At 44.0% G+C, this 25,985-nt stretch overlaps 1 protein-coding gene across 1 annotated transcript in view; it reads left to right on the top strand.

Moving 5' to 3' along the window:
• Window positions 1–25,985, top strand: part of LOC144769166 (extracellular calcium-sensing receptor-like) — an 87,972-nt gene that overhangs the window by 33,954 nt on the left and 28,033 nt on the right. The window contains exon 3 of the mRNA XM_078653180.1: window positions 14,456–14,683. Within this exon, the coding sequence (XP_078509306.1) occupies window positions 14,456–14,683 (228 nt within the window). The remainder of the gene's footprint in view (window positions 1–14,455; window positions 14,684–25,985) is intronic.

Raw genomic sequence — 25,985 nt, forward strand, 5'->3', positions numbered from 1 at the left:
GACACACAGCCAGAACATACATTGAAGAGGACATTGCAAAAAAAGTCATTTATAACTTGGAAATGTTGAATTATTTTATTTTATCTACTTTTGTGATTTTCAGATAGAGTGGCCTTGGCCCAGAGGCATTAGAGCACTTTACTGAAGAGTAGTAAGTACGTTCCGGTTAACAAACATCACAAAGCAACCTTTAACTCCAGGAAAGCAAAGGAACAGTTCATTCTTAACAGCAAGGATGCTACAGGATAAGAAGTAGTTAGCTAACAATCTTAACCCCTTGCATGCTTATGATGGCTGGGAGCCATCACGCGTCACAGTGGGCGTGTGCAGAGGACGGCCCACAGCCACCTGAATCCCACCACCGAATTGAAACCCACGCACAGCGAGAAAATTCGTGCCGCACGCAAGGGGTTAACAAATCACTGCCAAGCCCCAAGAGATCAAGGAGAACAAACATTTTGCAACAGAATTGGCAGATCAAGTCAGCAAAGGAGATGCAAACGACAATCCACCCTTAATCCAAGTGCCTCTCAAATAGGAGGATTTTAAATTCCCTCTTGAATGTGAACATACAAGAGGTTGTGTGAACGGCTGGTGGGAGGGAGTTACCTGGCCTTGTTGCTCTACCAGTAAATGCCTGTCTCACGCTCCAGAGTCCTTAAATTTTCCAACCAGGAGGAGAGACAGAAGAAGAGGAGGACTAGATGAGTATCGCGTACAACCTAAAATTAGACGCTTGCATCAATGGGGAGCCATTGCAGATCATTCTGTAATGTTCAATAACAACCATGCAATCTATTGTTGTTCTATTATTAGTGTCATGGTCTCACAAGCTGCTCAACTACATAAATGGATGAATGTTGTGCAAGGGAAAAAAGGGCAGAGTATAACTATGGATTGACAATTATGAAGCATGCATCACAAAGTTGGGTGAGTGGTCTTGAAGACTGACCATTTTGGATGTGTAGTGCTAGAGGCACTCTCATGGTTTGACACCATGTGATGACCTTTGACTACCATGATTTTAATTGACTTTGGTGTTTCATTTTACCCTAGCATGAATGTAAGTCCTGTATATGCCTTGTATCCTTTGAATGTTTCTTTCATGTTATCCTGCAGTTTTAGAAAATTCGGAGCTGTCCCAGAGTGGAACAGCATTGTGAGGAACAGAACATGTGGGATGTGCATTTGAAAGCACGAGAGGGAGAGAGGTGTTGAATGTACTGTTTGGTCTCGAAGTGTAGTGTTATGAACAGTGGTGCTCAAATGTGCATTGAGAGAGGATGTGTGTGATGCTATAGGCAGTGGTGCACAAATGTGCCTTGTGTTGTACATTGGGAAGTATTATGACATTCTTTCTGTTGGCTTTGACATGGCCTCCTGTCATCCTGAATTGTGACTCTTTTTTGTGCCACAGGCAGGCAGGGCCCCAGGGTGTTCAAGTTGTTTGAGTTATTCATGTTCAAGGTTGCTTTGTTTTTGGAGAGGAGATCGTTGAATGTACCCTCAGAGACTTTCGTAAGCCTCTCTGAGTTAATGTGCGGGAAGTGTGCTTAGTGCCTATCAGAGCAGAGATTGTTGTTGCCAGAGAAATGTGTGTAATGTACAGCTCTGTCTCGGAGTCAAAATACAGGGGCCTGGCCAGCTTCTGTCTCGACCTTGACACAGACTAGTACGGACAGCTCGGTTTTTCATTACAGAAGAAAGGGGGTGAGGTTTCTAAAACCTTGGCATTAGGTTCAGTAAAAGGTATTAAGGCGGTGGATCTTGGCAGCCAGTGGGAGCTCATTTGTGGGGCAGATTTATCGTCACCAAAAAGAATCAGGGATTTTAGTCCCGGCCGCGAGTCCCGGCCTGGCTGTCAGAGGGCTCCCCCAGCTTGAGTTGGCAAGGATGTTGAGCGAGCGACTGGTGAGGTGTTTTCTTTGAGTTTTGATAAACATATGTAAATATTCTCCACTTTATGAAATTCCATTTTATGACACTCCACTATGCTCCACTCTATGACACTCCACTCTATCCCATTCCAGTCTAGGACACTCCTCGACTCTACGTGACTTTACCCACTCTGTGCCACTCCCCTCGATGGTCACTATACTCTACGGCACTCCATGCTATTCTACACCACTCTACTCTACAACACTCTACTTCATCCTACACCACTCCAATCAACCATACGTCACTCCTCTCTACGACATTCTATGCCACTCTACTATACACCACTCTACTCTAGTCTACGCCACTCCACCCTATGCCACGCCACTTTACGCCACTCTACACACTGTACCCCACTTTACACCATTCTATATCAGTCCACCATATGCCACTGTACTCCGCTCTATGATACTCAACTCCACTCTATGCCAAGAGAAGGAAGAGCAGAACTATGGATTTATATTTCAGCAGACTGGATAACTGTCACCATTGTGACGGTGTAACTCATCCAGCGAAATCTAAACCAGGCTATTTGTCTTAGTCTAGAGATATACAAGGAGTTCTGTTCAGTTGTAATACAAATATATTTGGGAAAAGCTAGTCAGCTTGTACGAAGAAATGAGATTTAGTGCTCTCTTCTCTGGTCTCCGGGGGTAGGAAAGATGGACAATTTGATTTTTCATGCCTTGAAAACAACTGGTCTAAATATGTGTGACAGATTAATTCTATCCTTGAGAGTACAGGGATTTCAATCAATCAATCAATCAATCAAAAAAGGTCTTTATTGCGATTATTCATCATAAAAGACAGAAAAGATTAATAAAATTCAAAATACAACTGTGGGCAGTCATAAATACACATAACAGTTATCGTTGCAAGTTACCGTAAAAAATATAAATATCTATAAAAAGATCAAATTCATTAAAACAGAATTGAATATATCCTACGCAAAAAGACTTTTACAAATGTCTACAAGACAATAGATAAAAACCCATAAAATTCCAATTTAAACATGCCAAGCCCTGGAGTGTCAAGACTAAGTAATAAAGCCTCCATTTTTCTCCCGAATGGCCCAAGACCAGCTCAGAAACTTAGCTACCCCCATCACTACAGTATCATTACAACTAGTTTTCAGTAGCCTTTTAGCAGTTAACGCTGAACTAGTTCCCAGGGATCTACATAGGAGTTTGAGCCACATGCTTTGCGGTTGTTGGTATGCAGGGCAAACATATAGTAGGTGGTCAATGTCTTCTGTGCACTCCGGACAGAAAGGGCATTTATCACCAGTAACAGGTTTCCATTTACATGTAAACTTCCTAAGCGGAAGGGTCTCAACTCGGAAATGGTGGTAAAGCTTGCGATCTCTAGGTTTCGCTATAACATCCCAATAGCCTTCCAAACATGTTTCGTCTTTGAATTCCCAGAAAACACTAGACATTGATGGACTAGTCAAAGTGGAAAATCTCCTAACTTTAATATGATTCCAATAAGCTGCTCTATAGATTGCTTTTGGTGGGAATTCAGCAGACACTGGACTGTCCCACAGGTCCTTCACCCCTATGTCAAAGAGCAAAGCTTTGATGCTATTTAACAATGGAATCTTATTCGAGCTGTCCAATCCCCTTACTTCAGTCAGTCCCCTTGCGAATAGATGTAATTCTTGGGTTGTCCAAAGCCTTCACCAGCATCCTATACCGTGCAATATCCTCAATTGCATGGCATCCAAGATCTAACAGTAGAGGGATACGGGGGTGGATTTGGGGAGGCCCACAAGTGATCTTAGGAATTTATTCTGGGCTGAGGCTAAATGGGCTAGATTACTAAATCCCCAGATCTCAGCGCCGTATAAAATTGCCGGAGTGATTTACGAGGAGTATATTTTGACTGCGGGGGCTATAGGCTTAGTTTGTGACAGCCTATGTTCCTTTATCAGTGCTCCCGCAAGCTGTGCATGTTTCAGCGCAAGTAACTTCACCTGAGGGGTCCAGCTCAGTTTTTCACCAAAGGTGACACCTAGATAAGTAAAGACATTGGTCTGCTCCAAGAGCTTCCCGCTCATGAAAACTCTTGATATAACAGACCTGGCCCCGTGGAGTACCATGAAATTAGTCTTCTCCACGTTGACCACTAGTTCATGGTCGCAGCAGAACTCCTCAAAACGGGACAGTGCTAGCTGAAGTCCCTGTCTCGTTTTAGATAGAATCAGGGTGTCATCTGCGAACATAAGCAGTGGCACCCTTTGGCCAGCTAGCATGGGTGCGTCCATAGGGAAAATATCAAAGTACCGCACCACCCCATTTATGAATAGTGAAAATAGGGTGGGGGCCAGCACACACCCTTGACGGATGCCCTTCCCCACTTTAAATTTCTCGGTGACCTCACCCGGTTTTCCCCATCAAACCTGGGCATAGTTGGAGGTATGAAGTCTGACTACAAAGGCCAATAATTTCTTGGGCATCCTTAATCCTAGGAGAACATCCCACAGTTTTGATCTCGGGACTAGGTCAAACGCGGATTTTAAATCCACGAAAGCTGAGAAGATCATTCCCCTGCCCAAGAGAACCTCCTTCCAATAAAGCATGACAAATCTGAAGACTTGATCCAGGGTCCCCATGTGCGCTCGAAACCCTGCCTGTAATGGGGATAAGATGTTCTCTTCACCCATCCAACTCTGTATCCTACCCAGAAGCACTTGTGCTATGAGTTTTTGTAGTGCATCTATGAGGCTAATGGGTCTATAGTTGGCCGGAGCGGAGCGATCCCCCTTCTTATAGATCGGGATAATTTCCGCTCCGGCCCAAGATGCAGGGATTGGGTATCCCCCGCTAAAGAGTTGATTAAATTGGTAATGTATGGGGTCCAAAGGTTGGAGTCCTGCTTGAATAGGTCAGCCGGAATACAATCAGGCCCGGGCGCCTTACCATGTGGAATGATCTTTAAGGCTACCTCGACCTCTTTGGTGCTGAATAGCAAGGGGGTATCTGTAATAATGTGCGGGGCAGGGGATTCACTTTCCGTGCCCTGCTGAAAATGGGCTTCAAAGAATGTGACCCAATGTGTGGGTCCACATTGTTATTTGGAATGATCGACCTCTGCCATTCCCCCATTTTATTAGGTCCCAAAACTGTGTCATATTCCTGCCTTTACATGCTAGTAGGAGGTCCTGCCATCGCTCCTCATCCCAGTCTCTCTTTGCTTTTCTTAGGGTAGACTTATAAGTAACTCTAGCCTGTTGGATGTTGGGGTGATCCCTTGATTTGATGGATACCACAAGAGCTTTATGTGCCAACCTACATAAGTCGTTATACCATGAATTGGATTTAAGCTTTAGGTTCTTCCTTGCTGGCTTAGTGTTAATGAAGAACCTTTTCAGCCCACTAAAAAGCTCATTGTGGATCCCAGGTAATTCGGCATTAAGGACCTCTTGCGAGCCACATTCGTTAAGTTTCCTTAGTGACCCTGATACTAGTTCCCTAATCTCTACCACCTTCCTTTCATCGAGAACAACCTTAGCCCATCGTACCCTTCTCAAGTCGTTTGCCAGAATGACTTGGTTGGGGTTAATGACAGCCACCGGGGTTTGTGTGCCGCAGAAACTCCCATCATTCAGCGAAAGGACCACAGGGTTGTGGTCACTCTCTGGCCAAGGATGAACTTCCATATATAGGACTAGGGGCCATATTTCCACATTCACTAAGATGTAGTCTATTCGGCTTTTGGAGCGCCCGTTATCAAAGGTCACCGCACCCAGGGCATCGGACTTGGTCCTTCCATTTACAGCCCCGAGGCCTCATTCCAAGCACAACCCTTTAACCTGAAGGGCAGCCTCGGTCCATTTTTTTATGGGCTTGAGGCCCAACTGTGCACACCCCATATCACATCCACCTCGTCGCTGAGCCTACCATCATCAGTGTCCAAAGGCTCAAAACAAGTATTAAAATCACCTGCAATAATCAAATTTGCATTAATTATGCCCTCGGTCAAAAAGGACTCGTGAGCTGTGATGACCTGTGAGCTCCTACCACCCGGTTGGCCCCTGGCATAAATGTTAAACAAGAGTAGGTCAAGACCTTTTGTGGATCTGACTCTAATGACCAGGATATCTGGATTATCTAAGTGGACCTCGTCCACGGTTATCCCCTCAGCTTGTCTAAGCCAGCATGTCAACCCTCCCACTGGTCTTCCCCTAAGGCCCCTTAATGCTGGTTTGGAGAAGTTTAAATAGCCAGCGTGAAACATATCAGCAGTTGCCCATGTTTCTTGAAAGGCCCAAATGTCTACCCCATCAATAAATTATGACCAATCAGCTGATGCAGCCTTTGTTTCCAAGCCCGCTATATTCCAAGAAGATATAGCCAGGGGTTTCCATGGCGGTGCTGGGTCATAACGACCAGAGGCTGCTGCTGTTACCAATGGGCAACTAACGGGCACCAACGGCACGGCAATGGGGGTCAAGATTTGTGCATTAGGTACAACTTGTGAAGGCAATTAGTTGTCATAGGGTCGCCTACACCCGCCTTGATTTCACCCAATGCTAATCCTCCCTGTACATCCACCCGCAGTCAGTCTATTTCTACGAGAGTGGAGAAGGGCTCAAAACGATTATGTAACTGTATGGAGAAATCAGGCATAAGACAGTCACCCTGTACACCTCGAACATCCCTCGGTCTGGGGGGCATGTGGTGTTTGTAAAAAAAAAAACAGGGGGAGAATACCAATGGAAGCCTTATCCAATGGAGTGTGACCCACTGTCTCAAGAATATAACAAACCAGCCCCGGAGACCTGAAGCTCAAAACCACACAGTCTCCCGGAATGGTTTTGGTGGAGTGACCGACCCATTCAATGTGTCTTACAATTTTAAATTCCTGATATAAGCCATCCCCAATGCCGGTTATTTTATTCAAATAATGGAGGGCCTTGTTTTTAATGGTCGACCCGTGCTCATGTGAATCCTGGGGGAGAGGGGGGACATTTGCTAAAATAACAGTGTAAGGTGTTGCTTCGGGTGGCAGGTGTAGATCGGGTTGTTTCTTTGGCCGAGCATCAATGCAGTTGTCATCCTGCCTCCATAATCTCTCTGTCGCTAGGGGTCTTTGGTTAGACATAATCTTATCATTACTGACACCAGTAGGTGGTGTACTCCTAGCGCTCCCTTCTGTTTGGGCCCCGCCCACCAATATCTGGGCACTCGTCCTCACACCACCCTGGGTCCTGTGAATATCCCCCACACTGGCTGGAGTGACACCTTCTATAGCATGCTTGCTGGGCTGAACCGGGATCACTTGGGATGAGCCTGCCAATGCAACTTCAATCTTGGACAGTATAAGATCAACAGAATCTAATCTTTTTAGGAGCGGCTCAAGAAGGACTGCTATTTGCTCCTTAAATATAGAGCAAATATCACTTTTATCCAACGGGGGCTTAGTAAGAACCAGGGGGGGGATTATCAGTAGTAGAACTTGAGTTACCGAAAACAAATACCCCACTCGAGCCACTGCGGAGTGGTGGTGTCTTATGTGTCTTAGTGCCACACCCCTTCCTTTTTTTGTTTGGTGGTTCTTGGTTTATATCCCCAAGGCCTTCATCCCTCTTGTCCTAACCATGGCTGGGCTACTCACATTGCTCTGGGACTGAGAGATCGGTGGGTCTGGGCTATTGGGGAACAAGCTTGGGGACCTAGTCAGCGGGTGAGCGTTGGATACGGCTGCATCTGGTGATAACTGGGTAGCAGGTAACTGGGTTGAATAAGCTAGTGTCCCTAACACAACCAGGCTTACAACCTGATTGGTACCACCAATTTGGAACAAGAGGTCACAAGTTCTGTAGTGGCAACCTGCCACACAACCACAACACACGGGAGGTGAACTATGCTAATGTTAACAGTGTTGATAATATTAAAACAGAGATGCTTTATACAATAGGACAAGAACTAGATTCAAAATTTGTTGTAACACAAAGCATATACATGATTTATTTCAATTCATACAATTAAAAAAAACTATTGACATCTTATTTGTACATTAAAATCATGAATCACATAGGAAATAATTAATGAATAATACACAAAAATTTTTATTTAAAAACATTTTACACAGAACAAATAAAATTGTTCCAGAGAACAAGTGTTGACGCAGCGTTTCGGTTTTTGAGGATGTATTCACCTTCTTCAGGACAGATTCTACATGGAGAAACACAAAGTTACCAAACAATAATCGTAGTTATACAACAAAAAAATCTTAGTTCTGTCTTAGTTACTATTAGTTCCTTTGTTATGTGATGTACATTATGCATAAAAAAAACCTTTATTCAAAATCAACACTGCATTTTTTCACTCCTATTCTCCCTATGTAGGCTATTTAAAAAAATGTGATTATCAATTAACTGCTGAACACTTGAACTGGCAGGTAGTTACCTTACCTCAGCTATTAACACTATGGATTCCCTCAAGGTTTAAAAAAATTATTCTGGATCTTGATGTAGAGACTCGAATATCATGACGTCCCAAGTTCTAATCGTTATGGGTACGTGTACATGTGCACTATCTGCAAGAATGACATGTTTAAGACTAATTAATTATGTTTAAGTAATCTTCTCTATATATGGAAGCGTGTCTACAGCGATAAAAACAACCTTACCTTATTATTGTGTTACAACAAATTTTGAATCTAGTTCATGTCCTATTGTATAAAGCATCTCTGTTTTAATATTATCAACACTGTTAACATTAGCATAGTTCACCGCCCGTGTGTTGTGGTTGTGTGGCAGGTTGCCACTATAGAACTTGTGACCTCTTGTTCCAAATTGGTGGTACCACTCAGGTTGTAAGCCTGGTTGTGTTAGGGACATAGCTTATTCAATACATTTCCCCTGGTCCCAGACCTTTTATAGCAAGGGGGCCTCCTATATATTTTTTCTAGCAGGTATCTGGGCACATGGCAGTGAACCCCCCCAAGAGCCTGGGATCAAGTGAGAGTCTACGTTCAGTAGCCGCAATCTCATGAATTAACACCGATTCCCCTCTTATGAGGAAGGCATCAAGTGTGCCCACCACCTTGTCCCCCACTTTCCTTTAAGTCATGGCAGGAAAAATCACACAAGTACTATTTTCCCCTTTCACACCCCAGCACCAGTGAGAACAGTCCAGGGAATACAAAACTTACAGTTCGGCAGTGTAGATGTCAGTGAGGTAGCCCAGCCCGGCCTCTTCTGACCTCTGACGGCCGCAGACGGCCCTCCCTTGTCCCGGGCATCTCCCGCGCTGTGTGGGGCTTGGCTGCAATTTAAAGCCCTCCTGGCGCCCAGTGATGACGCGCTCAGTCAGCGCCCCGGGCCTCTGGGAAATGTAGTCCCAGCTCCTCATTGTTGGCAGTGTGGGCTCGTGGATCGGCAGGCTGCAAAAGGACAACGGGCCCCTTCGGCGGTCTTCAGCAAGGTTGGCAATCCGTAAGTGGCACAATTGAGATTCACAGCTACAGCGTCCCCTTTACACAGCTACAGCGTCCCAGGGATTTCATGACTTTACAATACCTTTCACTGGGAGTGAGAGGATTTTATCTGTAGATTGCAAGTAGATTGTGCAAGACAATTCCAGAAAACAAACTCTATTCATAACTAGTTTGAAGCTATCATTAAAAATTGGCACGTGGAGTAATTGGACTATGGGATAAGGTAGTCATACAGAACACTAGGCACGTTTCCATAAATACCTCACTTTACCCTGTCAAATTGGGTGCTGAATCAAGTCAAAGTGGTGCCTAGGATACTAGTGTACAATCCATGCCCCTGGAGTGTTATTTAAATGTGTCTTCTTGGTGGGAAGTATGTCCTTTTAAAATGTATGCAGAACCATGGTCTTCGCCCTTCGTATTAGGCCATAACCACAAGGCCAATTATGGTTATCAAAACGTTCTGGTGAGCCTTATTTAAATTGAAGATTCAGGGAGTGATTTAGAGTTTGGAACAGAGGGACATCCTGCCAGTGGCTATCCCAGTCTATGAAACCTGCAGATACCCTGCATCATTTAGACTGAGGAGCATCTTCCTGACAGTAGAGCTTCAGCTGGCTTCCGCCATCAGAAACTTTCAGCTGGTGACCTGACCACCAGAGGGCCACCAACACTTATGGCATATTCATGAGCACAGTTGTGTCGCACTTGCACCACAAAACATGGTGCATGTGTGATGCAAGCTAAAATGAGAGTTATGGAGCTACTCAAGGCCACCTTGCATGGCCCTGAGTAGCTGCATAAATGTGAAGTAACGCAAGGCAGTGCAAATCTCTGCGTTGCATTACTTTGGCCTGGGAAGACTTTACATGGGCATTGCGTGGGTTTTCCGATGCATCTCTTGTGGATTTTGATGCATTCCCAGATTTACCTGAACCGGGAAACCTGGGAATGAGTCAGAATGCTACGCCTTCCCAGGAGAGGCATAACAAGGAGAAACATCTTTATTTCTTCTGGTTACTTCCTCCTTCTATGTGTGTTGCATTTTGCAGAGGAATATGCCTCAATGGATTGTTTTTGTGCAGGGAGGTGCCCCGTCATACACAAAAACAATCCTACATGCAACATCGGCACTCATGCACCATTGTGCAAGGGCTCCTGCATTGGCGCTAGGGAGCCAAAACGGAGCCAGCGCAGCAAGGTGACTTGCTGTCCTGCATGACTTTCCCATAAATATTCCCCTTAGTTACCTCATTACAGTCACTAAATAGGCACTTGGAATTACACTGCCATCCATCTGAAAGGAATTTTGGTACATCACAAGTGCACTCAAAACCAGTTCCCTGCACACCACAGGATATCTTACTAGCTCAGAAAGACTTCTATGACATAAGTGGCTTACCCTTTAAACCACACACGCGCCACCATCAATAAGTCTTACAGACGCCTTTCTGTATACTACAACCAAAAGGCTTACACCAGCTTGAACATCTATTGCAACTGACACCTACTTTTAACAGCTTGGACAAATCCTTCACAGTGATGCAGCATGATATTACTATCCTGGGTGCCCATTGGCTTTCCAGTTGGATGCATGAACACAAATACCAAAACTGTTCTGCTAGTTAAATGACACTTTCATGCTTCCCTACTACCCTCCAAAAAATTGCCGCAGTAATTTACTGAGACTTAGTTGATGACACATTATACCAATTCAGCCAGCCAACAGGAAGCTGACCAGATAGTACTGTACATATGTCTGCACATGGTGCATCATTGAGAACGCTAGTGAGGTATTCAAACATCTCTTTTTGTGTTTGTTCCAAGGGATCTGCAAGGTATGAAGCCATGCACATAGCGATTAACAGATGAATTGTGAATGACCATGGTCAGTGTATGCCAAGGCCACTATCACAGCTATGCAGACAAGGACAGGTTTTGAAACTGCCACAAAACCAGATACTTATGAGCTAGGTTATTTCTCTTAGAGAATGGGAGTATGGGACCTTTTTTCTTCCAGTGCATGCCTGCCTTGCCTGTTGAGGCATTTGTGGTCTTTCAAACACAGTCAATTGTATGAGGCTAAATGTGAAAGGGCTATTTATTGATCATTTTTAAGCGTGAACATCTTCAAGGTTACCTGGGTGCCATCCAGCCCAACCATGCATTTCTTGTTTCAGAGCTATACCAGCTCAACAAAGCACTCAGCAGCCACTCTGCTAGGTCTGTTTTTGAATTCATTGACTTCTGGGATTCCGTTTTTTGTTGTATAGTGCTTGCCGCATATTGTATGCTCTTTTGGAAAAGGGGATGGAACTTCTAGGGAGAATTTGTACTCTGAAGCCCTTCTTTACTAGGATTTGATGTAGTGAAAGGGGAGGAATGCACTGTATTAATGCAATACGTGCGATTTTGTCCTTTCTCACTGCGCTGGTGCAATTTTGGCTGCCTAGCACCAACACAGGCACCCTTGCACCATGGTATAAGGGTGCCTGTGTCGTCAGCAAGATTGTTTTTGTGCAGGAAGGGGCACCTTCCTGCAAAAAACAGTCCTAAGATGTGTTTCCCTCTTTCTATGTGTGCTACAGAATGCAGCATAGAGAGAAAGAGGAGATAATGAGGAGAAATAAAGTTATTTCTTCTCTTTACGCCTCACCTCTGGAGGGATAAGGAGCTGGCGCTTCCCCGGGTTTACATGCTCTTGCAAATCTGCTGCAGTATTAAAATCTATGGGTGTTGCATGCGAAGACCCACCATAATGCCCATGGAACGCCTCCTGAGTTTAGAGTAAGGCAATGCAGCGATTTTGCACTACCATACCTTACTCTTTATCAATGAGGCCATTCAAAGCCACTCATAGTGGCTTTGTGTGGCCTCATAGATATGATTTTGTATTCTTTGCCGCCGGAGCGGCACAAAAAGTGATGTCAGGCAGCGCAGGGTGCTCATAAATAAGCCACTGAGTTTCAGGTCTGTAGAGAAAGCAGCTGAGGACTACTTGACCTCCATATGCCACCATCTTTGAAGTGAAAAATGATTCTTTTATGACCGTTCTTAAGAGCAGAAACATTAAGATGTCTAACTGCCAAGAGCCTTTACAATACCGACCAGCGATTAACTTTTTTAGTGGTTGCACTCTTTATTTTTTTAGAAACCTAGATTTTGAAAGATGTTTCTTTTAGTAGGTTTAAATAAAGATAGTGCAGCAAGTCATCATGCTGCGCTGCATGATTAGGAAAAGACAGAAATGAGCCATACTGAACATTATACACAGTGCTTAATTTGAGGCGGTGGTTTCTAGTGGTCGGCACTGCCATTAAATGTCAAAACAGGCACTAACGACAGTCTGCAACACAGTGGAACTGTCTCTCGAATTATGAGATCAGCACAACAGCTGTGGAGGAGTGTGGCTCACTGATTAGAGCGGCAGACCCTGATGCAGAGGTCTGGCCCGGGACCAGGGTTCAATTCCTGACGCGGCAGGGTCCTGAGCCCAAATATGTCCACGGACTCGATAATTCTCGCCTCGGTGCCTATTCTAATCATGGGGTCCCACGCTGCAACTCTGGGCAATAGTTGCTTAATCTCCACTACGGCGGCCCACCCGCTACGGGATGCCTGGCTTTCACCCTGGGGATACCCAGGAGGGGTTATCTCACAGGGAAAAGCCAGGACGGGTCCCCAAGGCAAGCACCTTGATGCCTTCGGGTGATACGTGCGCTATATAAGTCGCAATACATACATACATTATTAATTCAAAACACAAAAAAAATACTAATACCTATCACCCAGGCCGCTTTTATAGCTTTGGGGACCTGGAAATGTAACACTTTTAAGAGTGTGATGATTAGTAGTGTGTTGGTGCGCTTATTGGCAACTCGGGCCGGGGCAACAGGTGGTGCAAACTGAAGGCCTACTGACAAGGGCTCTGGCACTTATTGTTTTACAAATTAAGCACTGATTATGTGAAGCATTCCTGTCATATACTAGTGCTGGTGCACAATATGCTAACTAGGAATATATGACGTTACAACACAAACAATTACAACGCATGCTTTTACATTGCGGTTTTTACATCGCAACTACCATTATATCGCATGATTTCACAACGCATGCCATTACAATGCATTTTCAAAAACTACCTTTACAACGTATTCCATTACAATGCATACCTTTATAATGCATACCATTACAATGTAAAATACTATTAGGACAACCGTAGGGTAAGTGTTGGGTAGAGTAGGGGTAAGTTACTGTTCCCACTCCAGTGAGTACAACAGTAGGGTAAGGGTTGGATAGGGTAGGGGTAAAACTTACTATTCCCATCTACCCCAATACCCATACCCACCCTAAAACAAAACAATCTCCATTACTTACCTTATAATGAGTTGTAATGGCATACGTTGTAGTGACATCCGTTGTAATGGCATGCTATGTAATGGCATGCGATGTAAAGGCTGTTGCGTTGTAACAGTTGAGTTGTATAAGCTGTGCAATGTAATGACTGCATTGTATTGGATGTTTCCCGATAACTAGCGTCAATGCAGGCAACTTTTCACCATGGTGGAAGGGCGCCTGCGTTGTAGCAGGATTGTTTTTGTGCATAAGGAAAACATCCTGCACCAAAACAATCCCCTGAGGCATTTTCCTGTCTCTGCAGAATGCACCACATATAAAAAGGAAGTAACAAGCTGAAATAAAGATATTTCTCCTCGTTATGCCTCACCTGAGAGGTGTAGCATGTTGATGCTTTCCCAGGTTTACCAGTGTCGGTAAATCTAGGAATGCGGCAAAATCTATGGGTGGATGAGTGGGAACACCCATGCTCCACCCATGTAACACCTTCCCAGGGCTGAGTAACACAACACTGCGATTTCCACTGCATTGCATTACTCTGGATTTATCAAGCCATGCAGGGTAACGAAAGGTGGCCTTAGTTGGCTGGATAAATCCGACTTAGGTTTTGCTCATTCTTGCGCCTACATGCAAGGGTGACGCAAAACTTTCATAAATATGCCCCTAATGTACAAGAAGAGACTGTCATAAAATAATAGATTTTCTATTCCTGTTTTAGCTTTTGCACCATCTGAAAAATGTTCGCACAAAGAATTCAGCGGGCAAAGAGGTGTCCTTTGACAGAAATGGAGATGCTCCACCACTCCTGGATTTTGTACACTGGCAGATGACTTCAAAGGACACAAGCAGGTTTCTGAAAGTGGGCACCTTTGATTCAAGTGCACGAAGAGGCCAGAAGCTTATCATCAACAGCAGTGCCATTGAATGGAGTGGACCTTCTCATAAGGTAAGAACAATCAAGAGGCTGGACTAACTGCAAAGTTGTTTTTTTTCATATTCCTGCCACCAACTTATGTCACTCTGAAAACACAACAGGATGGTGGGGTATCAAGACCTATATAAAATCAATTATTATTAATATATGAGTTTGACTAATGAATTGAGGAGAAGAAGCAAATAAAACTGATCCATTGTGGCTGACAGTGTGCAAAGATGAAAACATATTCAATACTTTTTTTATTTGTCTGCTATTGCCAGACTTTGTGGCTTCTCTATCTTTCCACCACACTAAAATGACTACGTGCTTCATTTGAAAAGGAAATCAGGACATTGTGGTAAACAATATTATTTCTATAGACTTATTAAATATTTTGGTGGGATGATTTGTTTTGAATTTTTAGGAGCTTGTTAGAGGGACTTGATATATTTACCAATCTTGACCACATTAGGATGGAGACCCCCTTCTACTAAACTTGGCCTGTCCACGACCTGGTCGCTTACTGCTTTTTGACTACTTCCCGAGGCCATCATCTCTCCAAGCACCAAGACAAGAACCTGGAAAACAGCCACAAGTGAGACCGGTGAATCAGAGATCAGCAAATAGCCCTAAGCCTTATGTTTTAAATTACGATTGCCACCAGCAACTTCAACACCTGGCTCATCAATGCAGCCAACACCCTTGTCCCTTTAAGAGACCGCCAGGAATCCTGCAGAAACTTGCACCAGAATAGGTGCATTAAAGACCCAAGACTGCTCAAGCACCATTATAAGTAGCTTAAATCCCATTATTGATGCTCCTACTCAGACCCAGACAGGAGAACATATAAATCAGCACTACACAGCTATCATGCAGACTTAAGACAAGACAAGCAAGGCGTATCTCCCTGGTTGTACGCATCTACCCATCACTCTATGCACATACCTGTCTAACTTTTGGAAAACAATATTAAGTATATCTTTGACAATTTCCAGTAATTTTCTTCTACCAGACAGCTGTGGCAATCTGTTTTGATGACTATGATTCTGTCTCTCTTTACTTTAGTATTTCTCAGTACTTACTGTCTAGACTTCAAGTTAATCAGGACCACATCTTCTTGGACTTCCTCTCCACTCATATAGTTCTACCAGCCTTGGTTCTTTGCACTGTCTCCCACTGAAAAACGTAGTCTTTATTACTCTCTACCTGTGTTCAGGGGCTTTGTATGATGCACAACAAAGTTCGGCTTTCAAATCCATCTAGAGAGCTCTAATCATCCACCACCATTTTGCCTTCTGCTAAATGTTCTGCTATCCACTCTGTTCGTGATGGCAAATGATCCTTTTCATTCCTTGTCCTTAAAGCCTATAATCAAATTTAATTTTCTCTTCAATCACACTTCAAATATTTCCTCTTCTATAAACAACTTAAGACTATTCTATTTCGGTTATAATTCTGTTGTATGTTGATTGCATCTGTATTATCCCTCAGTACCAGGATGTCCTATTGGGTAACAATGCACATTGCTAATTTATATCATCATTTTCATTATCATCATTCCCAAGTAGCGAGAAATGGGCACTCTGGGGACATCATAATATGTGACAGTGTTGGATATATGCCTGTGACTGGGCCTTAGTTTTACTGCAGGTGGAAAATTATTTTTGAAAGGGGGATCATTTCTGGACCTTCAGGTCCGCACTGCGTGCCCCACGCCAACCACAGAGGCCGCCACCACCCCGGCAGTCACCAGGCCTCCCGCACCGCCTCTCGTCAGTTCCCCACTTCAGGCCGCAAAGCCGGGGTGTCGAGCAGCTCGTAGACGCTGATGTCCTCGACCCTGGGGCCGCCACGCCCCCTCCTTTATGCAGTCTCTCAGATATGCGCCAGGCCTCGCAGCGCGGGTGAGCCCAGGTGCCAAGTCTCCACTGCGACACTGCTCCCCGCTTCTTATCCGTCCATGCCTCAGCCCCTCAGGCACCACAAGTCCTATGATAGCGGCCACTGCGTGCTAAGGCCGCAAAGCCGGAGACTCAAGTGATTGAGCCACTCACTGGGTCCTCTCCCTCTCGGCAGCACCGCTTGGCGTGAGATCCCTCAGCTGGCCTTCGTCCGTCACCGGGTGCTTCTTCAGGATTAAGTTACCTCAGGATCCCTTCCGGACCAACCAGCTGCCAGGCCTCTTCAACGTCCCTCGGCCATTATCATCGCTTTCACTCTGTGGGAGTCCGCCATTGCCGCCATGGCCTCCCCAGCAGGGATGCATCAAAAGGGGTCGCCGGAATTACCCGCCGAGTCACTGCTCCTGTCGAGTCTTTCCTAGGAGGTAAGGAGTGAGATTCTGTTCATTTCTTCAATTTCGGGGTGTGGATGGCAGCAGATATTGAAGGATTTGTATCGGGGTTTCAGGAGCCCTCTCAGGCAGCAGCCATTCTCGTTGGCTGCTAGCCATGTCCCGTTTAGGCATTTTAAGTTAACATTAAGTAGGCATAGGATTCTTCTAAGAGCATAGGCGCTTATTTATAAGCCAATTACCCCAACGATGCATCACTTTTTGTGATGCACTGATGGCACAGGATCAAGGTCCAGATTTTCCAGGCAGCAACTAAGCCACTTTTTTTTGGCTTAATGCTGCCTTGTAAAGATTGTTCCCTTTAATGCACTTTTCTGCGTTAAAGGAGTGGGCAATGGGTGTTGTTGGGGTGTTCCCAGCAACATCCATGGCTTTTTGACACTGCCCCTGACGTACGAGAAATTGTAACTCTGAGGCAGTGGCAAACACGTATGCCTCCCCAGGGGAGGCATAGGTGAGACACAACGAGGAGATATACCTTTATTTCTCCTAGTTTTTCCTATGTCTGGGTGTGCTACCTTCAGCAGCACACATAGAAAGAGTAAAAAGCCTGTTGTGATTGTTTTTTTGCAGGAAGTATTCTCTTCCTGTACAAAAATAATCATCCCTGCAACGCTGACACCCTTGCATCATTGTACCGTCACCGGGTGCTTCTTCAGGATTAAGTTACCTCAGGATCCCTTCCGGACCAACCAGCTGCCAGGCCTCTTCAACGTCCCTCGGCCATTATCATCGCTTTCACTCTGTGGGAGTCCGCCATTGCCGCCATGGCCTCCCCAGCAGGGATGCATCAAAAGGGGTCGCCGGAATTACCCGCCGAGTCACTGCTCCTGTCGAGTCTTTCCTAGGAGGTAAGGAGTGAGATTCTGTTCATTTCTTCAATTTCGGGGTGTGGATGGCAGCAGATATTGAAGGATTTGTATCGGGGTTTCAGGAGCCCTCTCAGGCAGCAGCCATTCTCGTTGGCTGCTAGCCATGTCCCGTTTAGGCATTTTAAGTTAACATTAAGTAGGCATAGGATTCTTCTAAGAGCATAGGCGCTTATTTATAAGCCAATTACCCCAACGATGCATCACTTTTTGTGATGCACTGATGGCACAGGATCAAGGTCCAGATTTTCCAGGCAGCAACTAAGCCACTTTTTTTTGGCTTAATGCTGCCTTGTAAAGATTGTTCCCTTTAATGCACTTTTCTGCGTTAAAGGAGTGGGCAATGGGTGTTGTTGGGGTGTTCCCAGCAACATCCATGGCTTTTTGACACTGCCCCTGACGTACGAGAAATTGTAACTCTGAGGCAGTGGCAAACACGTATGCCTCCCCAGGGGAGGCATAGGTGAGACACAACGAGGAGATATACCTTTATTTCTCCTAGTTTTTCCTATGTCTGGGTGTGCTACCTTCAGCAGCACACATAGAAAGAGTAAAAAGCCTGTTGTGATTGTTTTTTTGCAGGAAGTATTCTCTTCCTGTACAAAAATAATCATCCCTGCAACGCTGACACCCTTGCATCATTGTACCGTCACCGGGTGCTTCTTCAGGATTAAGTTACCTCAGGATCCCTTCCGGACCAACCAGCTGCCAGGCCTCTTCAACGTCCCTCGGCCATTATCATCGCTTTCACTCTGTGGGAGTCCGCCATTGCCGCCATGGCCTCCCCAGCAGGGATGCATCAAAAGGGGTCGCCGGAATTACCCGCCGAGTCACTGCTCCTGTCGAGTCTTTCCTAGGAGGTAAGGAGTGAGATTCTGTTCATTTCTTCAATTTCGGGGTGTGGATGGCAGCAGATATTGAAGGATTTGTATCGGGGTTTCAGGAGCCCTCTCAGGCAGCAGCCATTCTCGTTGGCTGCTAGCCATGTCCCGTTTAGGCATTTTAAGTTAACATTAAGTAGGCATAGGATTCTTCTAAGAGCATAGGCGCTTATTTATAAGCCAATTACCCCAACGATGCATCACTTTTTGTGATGCACTGATGGCACAGGATCAAGGTCCAGATTTTCCAGGCAGCAACTAAGCCACTTTTTTTTGGCTTAATGCTGCCTTGTAAAGATTGTTCCCTTTAATGCACTTTTCTGCGTTAAAGGAGTGGGCAATGGGTGTTGTTGGGGTGTTCCCAGCAACATCCATGGCTTTTTGACACTGCCCCTGACGTACGAGAAATTGTAACTCTGAGGCAGTGGCAAACACGTACGCCTCCCCAGGGGAGGCATAGGTGAGACACAACGAGGAGATATACCTTTATTTCTCCTAGTTTTTCCTATGTCTGGGTGTGCTACCTTCAGCAGCACACATAGAAAGAGTAAAAAGCCTGTTGTGATTGTTTTTTTGCAGGAAGTATTCTCTTCCTGTACAAAAATAATCATCCCTGCAACGCTGACACCCTTGCATCATTGTACAACGGTGCCAATGTTGGTGCACAGCAGCCCATTGTGCAACAGTGCAGGGGAAAAGGACAGGAAAGCACTGTAGCTCATACATACAGCAAATTCCTGCCCTTTACTTTTGCCGTAGGGCATTGCAGCAGGAAGGCCTGCTGTGCTGCCCTATGGCAAAAACCCATAAATGAGGCCCTAAGCATCGAAAATAGAGGAAGAAGTTACTCCTGTTTCTGATGGACTAGAAAGAATGACCAGGGCCTCATGGTGTATGTGTCAATCTCTTGGGCCACAGACTAAGGTACAGTATGAACAGTGAGTTGCCGAATTAGTCTTTGTACCTCCTTTTCCTTAGGGCTGTGGTCAAATAGGTATTTAGCCACCTCTGATTTGCTTCGAAAATAATGCAGATAAGTATTGATGCACTGTACGTAGCTTCATATATGTACCTTGAATATGTATATATCTTCAGGTATGTAGATGTCAAGAATGTTGAATGGAAACTTACCTATGTATACTAATCGTACATTCTTTTTTGATTGATTTGTGATTTGTAAAGCGCAAACTCTTACCTGAGGGCGTGTTGGCGCTGTAGAGGCGGTTATAGCTACGGAGTTGTTGGGAATTGTTTCAGATACCCTGATATCTCCTAGTCCTGAGAGAAGAGCCAGGTCTTCAAGGCCTTTCTAAAAGCAAGTGAAGAGGGATCAGCTTTTAGTATCAGTGGTAGGCTATTCCAGAGCACGGCTGTGGTCCTGAAGAAGCTCTTTCCAACCCAGGTAGTCCTCCTAAAAGGGGGATTGTCAGGTACATTGCAGAGCCTGAACGAAGCGTCCTCCCTGGGACATACCATTTGGGCTTCTCCTTGAATCGGACTGGTCTCAGTCCGTGCAGTGATTTGTATGCCATGCCAAGAGCCTTAAACCTGACATGTTGTCAGACTGGTAGCCAGTGGAGTTTCCTGATGGCTCCCCGGGCTGATTCATATTTAGGAATTTTAAAAAGAAAACATGCAGCTGCATTCTGCAGGGTCTGAAGCATATTCAGGGGACCTAAAGCTTTTTTACAAGCCTAATTTTAGCATGGATATTTAGGCTATCCAGGTTTCTTGTAGCATGATATTTTTGTGTGATGATATTCCAACAAACAGTCACTAACTGGCTGCCGTTAATCAGGCAAAATGAGATTTTAAAGTTTCAGGAAACCTGGGCTACCAGAGACATATACCTTGAGGGGTTTGAGTGTCATAATATTTTTGCACCATCACCCAAAACAGGACAGGATTTTGGTGGTCTAGCCATATGGGAGAATATTGCGGCGTGGGCATGTGTCAAGGCCATACCAACTCATAATTATAACTATCAGGTTATAAGATACAAAAGGTGCATACCCCTATACCTGATTCATTTTTATAATAATGATTTTTTTATACAAAATCTACCACTAAATGTATTGGCCTTTTAATTACATTACTGTCATTAGCACTCTAAACCAGGGAGGTGATTTTAATGCTAAGCTGGCCCCCAGGACACTTCTTTTTTCAATCTCAGCAGAGCTCAAGCCTGTGATGGGGTGTAGAGCTGATGAAATGTTTGACATTCCACAATTTGATTGATGTTATGGACATTGCTGCTTTTCCCAATAATGATATAATACAACTACGTTTAGAGGTAGGGATCGCGCTTCCTTAATTGATTATGTTTTTAACTCTTCCAATTTAGATGAATATTTATTGTATGGTAAAGTTGTTGTAACACATCATGGGGATCACAACCCAATTGAAATGGCACTCAAACTGTGCCCGAAGCCTGAGTACAAAAGTGAGTGTGGTGCAAGGAACATGGAACCCTCCATGCATAATTTACGATTAGTGTGGTGTGGAGTTGATGCTGCCTAATTATTTTAAAAAGTGAGCAGGGAGAATCTCACGGAGTTCAAGATTTTGTTTGACCCAATCCTGATGTAGTCCCGCATTCTATGATGTCTGTCTAAATATCTAGATGGAATTAATTAAAGCTACTCGATCAATCTCCCACAGCCCTAAATGGTTTAACCATGGATGCTCACCAGTGAACTGTCAGTTGCGTCAGGCCCTTGTGGCCAAGCCCAGGAGCCCAGAAGTCGTGACCTCATTAAGGAAAAAATACAAGCTGGTTACCTCACTGAGGAAGGAAGAGGTATTGGTCTAATGATGGGATTTGCTTGCTAATACGGCAAGCCAAAAGAATAGTAAATCTTTTTGAGCAGCCATAAAAAATATGCAAACGATGGGCCAGATGTTAACACCAATTAGTTGCACTATAACTAGCGATGTGTGGGAGGCACATTTTTCAGCGATATACGCTTCATCGTCTCATGAAAATGAGATATCCTAGCTGCCCATCTCTAAGGGAGTAATGATGTATCTGGCCGAAGTGGAGGTAGCCATAAACAAGAGTATGTGCTTTAAGGCTCCGGGACCTGATGGGGTGCCAATAGATCTCATTAAATTAAAACAGATATTTGGGCCTGCTTTTGCCTAATGTTTTTAATAACCTAGCTTGCTCCCTGTTACCAAGCGAATGGTCAACCTCTGCTATTACCAATTTTTTAAAAGTGTGACCACCCCCAGCCTAGATGTTACAGGCCCATTTCTTTAATAAACACCACACTGAAAATCTTGGGCAGGGTCCTGTACAACAAGATTAAAGTCTGGGCGAAAAGAATTCCATTCTGCACCCCGTCAACATAACTTTTGAAACAATGTGGGGACAATAGAACAGTGTCTCAATCTAAACCTAATAATTGGCAAATATACTATTGCCCAATGCTCACCGATTTTTTTTACATTCATGGATTTGACCTCAGCGTTTGACTATGTTAATCGATCATTGCTGTGGTCTATCCTTTTACAGATCGGAATGGATGAGACACTAGTGTATTTATTTAGCCTACTTACATGGAGACATGAAGGCTAGGATTAGAATTAACACATATGGGAAAGTATCTAATGATATTGGTGTTTTTAGAGGGGTAAGACAAGGGTGTGTTTTAGCTCCATTACGTTTAATTCTGTACTTTAAAAATGTACATGCGCTTTTAACAACCCTTACTAAAGACGTCCCAAGAATCAACGGCTCTATCCTCCCATCCCTATTATATGCAGATGATACAGTCTTGATGGGCCTCACTCCAAAAGCCTGCACCTTTTAGTTTGAGGCTTTGTGGATTTTATGGCCTCTTTAGATTTGCGCACTCATTTTACTAAATCTCGTATAATGGCCTGTGGACCGCAAAAGCAGACGATAAATGCCCGCTCTGTTGGCAATCAAAGTTTACAAAGCACAAGGATTTTTCCTTTTCTGGGACTGGTTGTTGCTGCTAATGGTTTGTGGATGGACCATACAGTCTATTGCAGGACTAAGTTCTCTAAGTGAATTAATGCTGTACTTAGTTTACTCCAACAGAGGAGGGGGGGGATTTTTCAGCGATATACGCATTGTCGTCTCATCCCTGCTGCCCATCTTTAAGGGAGTAATGATGTCTCTGGCCGAAGTGGAGGTGGCCATAAACAAGGCTTCAGGACCTGATGGGGTGCCAATAGATCTCATGAAATTAAACCAGATATTTGGGCCCCGCTTTTGCTTAATGTTTTTAATAACCTAGCTTGCTCCCCATTAGCAAGCACATGGTCAACGTCTGCTATTGTACCAATTTTTAAAAAGGGCGACCGCCCCCAGCCTGGATGTTACAGGCTCATTTCTTAGATAGACACCACACTGAAAATCTAGGGTAGGGTCTTGTACAACAATATTAAAGTCTGGACTGAGGAGAATTCTATTCTACACCCCAGTCAACATGGCTTTTGAAACAATGTGGGCACAATTGAACAGTGTCCCATTCTAAACTTAATATTTGGGACATATACTATTGCCCAATGCTCACCGATTTATTTTACATATATTGATTTGACCTCAGCGTTTGACTATGTTAATCGATCATTGCTGTGGTCTATCCTTTTAGAGAGCAGACTGGATGAGACACTAGTGCATTTTGTTTGTGCCTGTTTACACAAAGACATGAAGGCCAGGATTAGAATTAACACATATGGGGAAGTATCTAATGATATCAGTGTTTTTAAAGGGGTAAGGCAAGGGTGTGTTTTAGCTCCATTACTTTTAATTCTGTATATTAAAAATGTACATGCGTTTTTAACAACCCTTACTAAAGACTTCCTACGAATCAACGGCTCTATCCTCCCATCCCTATTATATGCAGATGATGCGGTCTTGATGGGCCGCGCTCCAAAAGCCTTGCGCCTTTTAGTTTGAGGCTTTGTGGATTTTATGGCCTCTTTAGATTTACTCACTAATTTTACTAAATCTTTTATATTGACCTATGGACAGAGAAAGCACACAATAAATGCCTTCTCTGTTGCCAATCAAAGTTTACAAAGCACAAAGATTTGTCCTTATCTGGGATTGATTTGTGCTGCTAATGGTCTGTTGATGGACCATCCTGTCTACTGCAGGACTAAGTTCTCTAAGTGAATTATGGCTGTATTTAGTTTACTCCATGACTCAAATCAAATCAAAACAAAATCATCTTTATTCGGTTTTCGAAGAAGACCATAAAAGAACAATAAAAACATTTTTTCCAATTAAAATACAATAAAAAATATTAAAAGATTGATTTACACATTAGTTACGTTCATTTAGACATAATAATCACTCAGTATTGAGATTAGCGCGATGATTAATACAGAATTTTAAAAAGGAAGCAATCGATTTGGAATACATTTCATTTTCCAGCATTTGCAAAGCTAGGAAGGCTGGACGGCATGTTCGAAGTCCCATAATCTTTATTATTGGAATTATCCAATGAGTACGGGGAGCTGCAAAGAATTTGCAAAAAAATACTGTGTGAATATTACTTTGAATGGAAACAGAATCACAGGGACGGGGTAAAAGATGAGTCGACCAGTCATTTTGTTTTGGAAATGAGATCAGCCTGTAAAAATTGTCCAGTCTAAATCTAGTCAATAGGAATTTTTCAAAATGGTTCAGATCGTATTTTAAATATGGCTGTAACGAGAAGGTGGTTTGAACAGACAGTAGGTGTTGTACTGATTTTTTACCAGCTTCTTGAACCAATCTGAGGTCTCTCATGTGTGACAAACATGACCTTTTTAAATTTTGGGGGGAATTTTGGAAATCGTAATCGGGTCAGAAAAAAAGCTTGGGATGCCCAAATCGTTGTAAAACAATTTTACGTATTCCAGCCATCTTATTTTGTGCGATTTATCTAATGACATACAATCCTCAATGAGGGCTCTAGTTTGTAGGCATTGGTCGTTAGTCCAGATACGCCTCCACATCATTATAGGTTGGATTTTTAAGATGTCCGTGATGTAGTCCATGCCTAGTACTAGGTGGCACCCGTATGTCGTTGTACTTCTGGGGACTGAGAGGAGATAACGAAGAAAAGAGTTCTCAACTCTCTGTAAGTCATCTGTATTTGAATATCCCCATACACCCACGCAACAACTGGCAACGCTAATACATTTGGCCTGAAATATTTTTAACATTTCCTCGGGTGCTCTCTTCCCAAGTTTTTGGGCAAAAACCGTTAGCGCTGCTGTGGCCCTAAGGAAGGATAGTTTCCTTGTGTCGATGGCTTTTGACCATGTTAATTTGCTATCAACCAGGATTCCTAGATAAGGATAAGAAGTCGTCGTATCTAGGACAGAATTATTAATATATATATCCTTTTTTTTGCTCTTTTTCCTTAGCCCCACAGTCATAGTAAAAGTTTTCTTTATATTTACTTTTAAGTTCAGAGAGGACATGTACTCACAGTATCTGTCCACCGATCGCAGAAGTTGGACAGGGGTTCTCGCCAAGATGACAGCGTCGTCAGCATACAATAATGCCGGTATTGGAGGACGCTGAATGGCAGGCAGGTCTTTACTGTCTCTCACCATTTCTTGTTCAAGGCTGTTGGTATACAAAGTAAATAAGAAGGGGGCCAGGACGCACTCTTGCCTGACCCCCCTCTGTACCTTGAATGACTTGGTGAGGTCTCCATTTAACCCAAATCTGACCCTTGCTGTTGCGTTGGAGTAAAGTTCTCTTAAAAAATTAACCAGTGCGGGTTCGACTCCCATATCCATAATTTTTGCCCAAAGTTTTGAGTGGCTTACGCAGTCGAATGCTGCACTAAGGTCTACGTAGACCATGTACAGTGGCCCACCTTTTGCCGACACATATTTTTCCATTAACAGAGTAAGGTTTAATACTTGGTTGACTGTCCCAAGTCCTTCCCTGAAACCATATTGCAGGTCTGAGACTATGCTGTTTTCTTCTGCCCAACTTTGGAGGCGTTCCAGAAGGATACGCCCTGCTATCTTGCCAAGTGTATCCAAAAGCGATATGGGCCGATAACACCACATTTTTTAAAAATAGGTACCAAAATCGATGTTTACCTCGATTCAACTAGTCCTGCCTGGGTGGTCGCTTCGAGTACTCTTGTCAAAACAGGGGACCATAGACCCAATTCAGAATTGAATAGGTCTACCGGGACCCCGTCCGGACCTGGGGCTTTTCCAGATTTTGACTTTTTGAGAGC

This window comes from Lissotriton helveticus, chromosome 7 (assembly GCF_964261635.1).
Source record: "Lissotriton helveticus chromosome 7, aLisHel1.1, whole genome shotgun sequence".
In the NCBI taxonomy this organism is placed as follows: Eukaryota; Metazoa; Chordata; class Amphibia; order Caudata; family Salamandridae; genus Lissotriton; species Lissotriton helveticus.